Consider the following 6,000-nt stretch of genomic DNA (forward strand, 5'->3'; position numbering starts at 1 on the left):
ACTGAAAGTGATATGACAGTGAGCCTAATTTCAAGAGATTTACCAAGAGACAAACTAGATACATGAAAAGATACTAATCAAAGATAAAAAGTAATACACACTGGCCTACATTAAATGCAGAACACATGCTATTGACCAGTAGTTTCCAAACTCAGGCTGTGCAGCAGAATCACCTAGATACTTTTTTTTTTTTTTTAATGTATATTCCCAGACTCAATCTGTTTCCTGACTTAGAAATTCTAGGCCTTAAAATCTATAGTTAAAATTTTTTTTTCTCCAAGTCATTCTAAGGGGTAGCCTCAGATGGATGGATATATGGTTTTGAAGCATAAATGTTGTATAAATATGCATAAGTAGTTGGGATAATTGTGGACCACTTCGTGGAAGTAGTGGATTTGAGATTGTGATTTGAAAAGAGGCTAGGCACAGTTGTAATTGTGAGAGTAGAAAGTGCATGGGCATGATTAGTGTTTTAGAGAGCAAATGATCCCTAAAGCAGAGACGTGGAGAATTGTTGGAGGAGCTAGATAAATGCCAGCCTGGAGATCTGGGGATACTGGGCTTTATCTCTTAGACAATGGGGAGCTCAGTAACTGAAGTTTTTTCCAAGGAGATTTTACATATATATAAAGCAATTTTAAAAGAATACATCTTCTGTGTTAATATTTGGGATTGACTGGAAGGCTGGGAGCTAAAGACAAAGTAAACAGGAGCAGACAGATTTGAGGTGTCAAGGGTTTGTGTAGAATACTTCTTGTGCTAATGAAAATAAGAAGAGCAGGGGACCCAAGATGATAGTAAAGGAAGGACTGAAAATTCTTACAAAGAAAATGCAATCCTAACAATGACTTGGTCAGATACAAAGGGGAACAAACATTACAAACCTTGTGCCTGCATATCTAAAAGGTGACAATCAGAAAGTATTTACCAATTTTCAAATAGAATACACCGAGATCATCTCTATAAAGAGTTCTAAGTTTTTTAGAACTGTTTAGCCAGATATGGCTAAATCTTTACCGCATAGAAAATAGTGTAACTAGTAAATAAATTACTATTTTCAGAAACACAAGAACATTCCCTCTCCCACATGTAATTTTGATACCATAAAATAATTGTATTTTCTCATTCAACTCAACATCAGTTTATTTGTGTAACAAATTAAATCTAGTGATATATATATGGACCCAAGAGACTTCTTTAATAAACAAACATTGTAAGTTAAATATGTTCTCTGAAATATCTTACAAATGAAGACAAACTACATTTAGCTGAAATACAAGGAATCCATGAAAAGGGTATCTTATTAGAAAAATACAGATTATCAAATATTATTTGCACAATTTTGGATGTCATGTAATCTGCGAAGTCATAGCAGTTATTTCAATAACACATCAGGTTGATAAGCCATGTTGATATTCTTTTTTTTTAATAAATTTATTTATTTTATGTATTTATTTTTGGCTGCGTTGGGTCTTTGTTGCTGCACCCAGGCTTTCTCTAGTTGCAGCGAGCGGGGGTTACTGCTCGTTGCGGTGCGCAGGCTTCTCATTGTGGTGGCTTCTCTTGTTGTGGAGCACGGGCTCTAGGCGCACAGGCTTCAGTAGTTGTGGCACACGGGCTCTAGAGCACAGGCTCAGTAGTTGTGGCGCACGGGCTTAGTTGCTCCACGGCCCACGGCGCGTGGGATCTTCCCGGACCAGGGCTTGAACCCGTGTCCCCTGCATTGGCAGGCAGATTCTTAACCACTGCGCCACCAAGGAAGCCCCCAGCCATGTTGATATTCTTTTTTTTTTTTTTTCATGTTGATATTCTTAATAAACATTTTAAGGCCAGAGCAAATGGAGTAGATGAGTACATTAAAAGGCTATAACGAAGATCTGGCTCCACAGTTGGGCATATCTAACTCTCGAGCATCAATAACTAAATTAAAGAACAGTGAATCAATTATTTGTTGCAAACTGGATATTAAAACTTTAAAAACTGTCCGCCCAAGTTCATTACTTACTGGTATCACCCACACTCTTTCCCAAGTCATACTCTCCAACTTTTTTTTTTTTAATTTTATTGAAGTATAGTTGATTTACAATGTTGTGTTAATTTCTGCTGTAAATTTTTTTAATCGCCTATGTCCTTCATTGTCCAAAGCTCTGCCCTAGGTCAGCTAGATATTCTGAACAGCACTGTGCCCAAGTTATGAGCAACAACATTTCTGACCCATGTTTTACATTAACCCTGGATGTTGTGGCTCATGTTCAATTTTAGCAAATATAAGGAGAAGGTGGCTCACAGCCTAGAAAAAGGAAACAACAAAAACAACAGTTAACAAAACCTTGTTATCTCTCCTAGTGCTCAATTACCTGTGGCAAAGGAATGCAGTCCCGTGTTATTCAGTGCATGCATAAGATCACAGGAAGACATGGAAATGAATGTTTTTCTTCAGAAAAACCTGCAGCATACAGGCCATGCCACCTTCAGCCCTGCAATGAGAAGATTAATGTAAATACTATAACATCACCCAGGCTGGGTAAGCAGACCAAAAAGGGGATGATTTTGAGAAACATGGAAATGATCATGGCTTCTTCTATTTTGCATATCACTTTAAAGCTTAGTTATCCATCTATACTAATTAGTTTGGTTCTGACTAAATTGGATCTATTCAACTATAGTTTAGTCCAGATGATCATGTGGGTAAAAAATCCTAAAGACTAAACTATTTTCATTCCTGAGCTGTCTACTCAGGTCCAGGCCCTGGAAATATGAATGCCATACCACCCAAGGTCATCCTATAAAGGGTTGAAGGATGTAACCATATTTTTGGTTCTGACCGGTCCCATGGCAGAACCCTCAATTAAGGTAACGTCTGTGGAAAGGTGAGGTTGTAGTGTACACCTTGGATCTCTTCATTGTTAATAGCCTTCCTTGTGATCCTGGGTACAAATTATCCTTTGGAGAGACAAAGAGTAAAAAAATCACTTTCAAGGAGAACAGTTGCATGTATCTACACCACTGAACAAGAAGTACTATTTTTTTCATCTTTAAGGACATAATGTTAAATAAAAATAAATAGTAGTAACATTGATTTACATAGTTTTTATGTTATAAAATGCTTTCACATATATTCTCAATTCCTGCTATTTAATCTAATACATCATCAAGAAGTAGAGTATGTATTTTAAGTATATATATCCTGCATTTGAATAACAAATATTCATGAATGAATTAGCCTTTATTTTTGTGGCAGTTAGTGGCTTTTAATAGCACTGCTGCCTGGAGTCAGTGGGTTAATATATGTTTCACACCTTCAGTTGTTTTTTTTTAATTAATTTTTATTAGAGTATAGTTGATTTACAATGTTGTGTTAGTTTCTGCTGTACAGCAGAGTGAATCAGTTATATATATACATATATCAACTCTTTTTTAGATTCTTTTCCCAGATCGGTCATTACAGAGTATTGAGCAGAGGTCCCTGTGCTATACAGTAGGTCCTTATTAGTTATCTATTTTACATATAGTAGTGTGTATATGTCAATCCCAGTATTCCAGTTTATCCCTCCCCCCTTTTCCTCCTTGGCATACTGAGTGAAGTAAGTCAGACAGAGAAAGACAAATATCATATGATATCACTTATATGTGGAATCTAAAAAAGTGGTACAGATGAACTTATTTACAAAACAGAAATAGAGTCACAGATGTAGAAAACAAACTTATGGTTACCAGGGGGGAAAACCTTCAGTTTCAATTTGTATGTATAATCTCCAGGGGATCAGTTTAATCATACAGAATAATATTGCCAAAATGCAAGGAGCTAAATTGTCATAGATACTTTTCCAGGCATACGATTCAATCAAATGGAAAAGTTTGTGTTCTTCATGGAAATATAAAAATTCTCTTTTTTAAGCCAAATAATTAACATTTCTAAGAAATAATCAGTTCAAGTAGAATTAAAACTAGTTAAGACAAAAAGTTAAGCAATCCTAGAGCAGATGCTCTAAATCCTTGTATTCAAAAACAGCATAATCCCTTTCTCCAACAATTATTTGCAGTCCTTCTTGAAGTATCATGTGTCAGAAAATAATGAATTAAAAGGAGAATTTAATTAAAACTCCATTTTCTCTGTTCATTTTTTCTTGAAGGCACATCCCCAAACACAGAAGCACAGTGGTTGGAAAATCTTAAGGTTTTTAAACATAAATTAATGAATCATACTAGAATAGTGGCAAAAGGAACAATTGTAGCAGAACGGTCTTTTATTATACATGCCAGAACACGCTATTTCTTCAGAAAAACCGGGACCAAATCTACATGACCGAATTTTTTATACCAAGAGCTCATTTCAAGAACTTTATTGCTGTAAATTTTAGTCACTTTTGATAATCAGCTTTGATTTTAAGGATGCCTGAAATTGCAATTCTTAAATATCCCAGCTGGACATGTCTGCTGCTATCTAGGAAACGAGGAATGTGAAATAAGTGTGAGCAGATTTTTGTTTCTCTATGTCTTTGCAATGTCATCCATAACAATACTTATTAATTTGTATTCCCGTAATGGTGGACATATTGAACACATTGATTTTTCTTTTTAATCTTCTCAACTAAAAATCCAAAAGAAGCTTAAATGAAAGCCATGAAATGGAAACTTAAAAGTCATTTGCAGTACACTTATTGGATTTGGGAAATCTATCTTTAATAAGTCTATAAAAGCTCATGAGTAAGACCATTATTCATTCACTTTACTCCTTTATTATAGGGTGTGTGTGTGTGTGTGTGTGTTTCTTTATCTTTTATGCTCCGCAAGGTAATATACATGAGTCAACGTGTGTGTACAAAATCCCCCAACTTAAGTGATTGCTCTTTGTTTCTACTCATGACACCTAGTTTATCTCATGACACCTAGTTCCCTGTGTTCTGCTTCACAGCTGCTCTGACTTTCAAGTGCCTGGGAAATCAGTGGCCTGTGTACTGCCGGGTGATACGTGAGAAGAACCTCTGTCAGGACATGCGGTGGTATCAGCGCTGCTGTGAGACGTGCAGGGACTTCTATGCCCAAAAGCTGCAGCAGAAGAGTTGACCTCTAGCAGGCTGGCTCTTTGCAATTACATTATTTATAAACACACACACTAGCATGTTTTTCAGACCAAATATTATCAGATTACATATAATTTAATCAAATTAATTTATTTTTTTGCCTGCCACACATCCAATATGGTGTTTGTTTTGGTTCTACAAACATTTTGATTTATACTATATGGCTTCATAAATAATTTTATATAAATAAGTTGGATCCAGTTTCCGGAATAAAAATAAAAAGGGAAAAACAAAAAACCAAGATCTTTAGGCTTTAAAAAAACAAAAAACAAAAAAATCACAACATTTTTTTAAGTTAGGGCTGTCTCTAAGATGCTACTCTCTCCCCGACAATACCATTGAGTTATCCAGAATGTATACTAATTTAGCATAATAGTTTAGTTATATATGGAGAGAAATCATTTTTGTTTTTTGGTATCCTGATGCAGACCTAGCCCATTTTCTGTAATCTGCAGTAGATGTGTCAACATAACAAACCTCATAGTGTTGAACAGGTTTTTAGAGAATGTATTATGCATTGCGTTCAGATCTAGAGATATCCATAGGAAAAATTCTACTGTAATTATAGCCTTATTTTAATAATGAAAAAGAAAAGTCAAAATAGAGACTTTGATCATGTTCATGAACATGTACTTGAACACAAGTATTGTAACAATGAAACACTGTAATGATTTACACTGAATCACCATTGCACTGTTGATATAGTGTAGAGAAACCGTTATAGAAATGGTAACATCCTACAAAAGTGTGTATTATTTTAACATGTTGTCATTAGATTTTAGCTTTTTAAAATATTTTGAACAAAGAAAGCGTTGATCCCCTCATTTCCTTGTATCTTTTTAGCAGATCTATAAAAGAATATAGTACTTAGCCTCACAAATCATAACGAGAAAATTTACTAGTTTTCAGTCTTTTC

The 6,000-nt window shown here is 35.1% G+C and overlaps 1 protein-coding gene across 1 annotated transcript in view; it reads left to right on the forward strand.

The window, feature by feature from the left end:
- Positions 1-5,067, forward strand: part of ADAMTS19 (ADAM metallopeptidase with thrombospondin type 1 motif 19) — a 302,428-nt gene extending 297,361 nt beyond the window's left edge. The window contains exons 22-23 of the mRNA XM_061188127.1: positions 2,347-2,524; positions 4,916-5,067. Of these exons, the coding sequence (XP_061044110.1) occupies positions 2,347-2,524; positions 4,916-5,067 (330 nt within the window). The remainder of the gene's footprint in view (positions 1-2,346; positions 2,525-4,915) is intronic.
- Positions 5,068-6,000: the final 933 nt, after the last annotated feature.

The sequence above is a fragment of the Eubalaena glacialis genome, chromosome 4, assembly GCF_028564815.1.
Source record: "Eubalaena glacialis isolate mEubGla1 chromosome 4, mEubGla1.1.hap2.+ XY, whole genome shotgun sequence".
NCBI lineage: Eukaryota > Metazoa > Chordata > Mammalia > Artiodactyla > Balaenidae > Eubalaena > Eubalaena glacialis.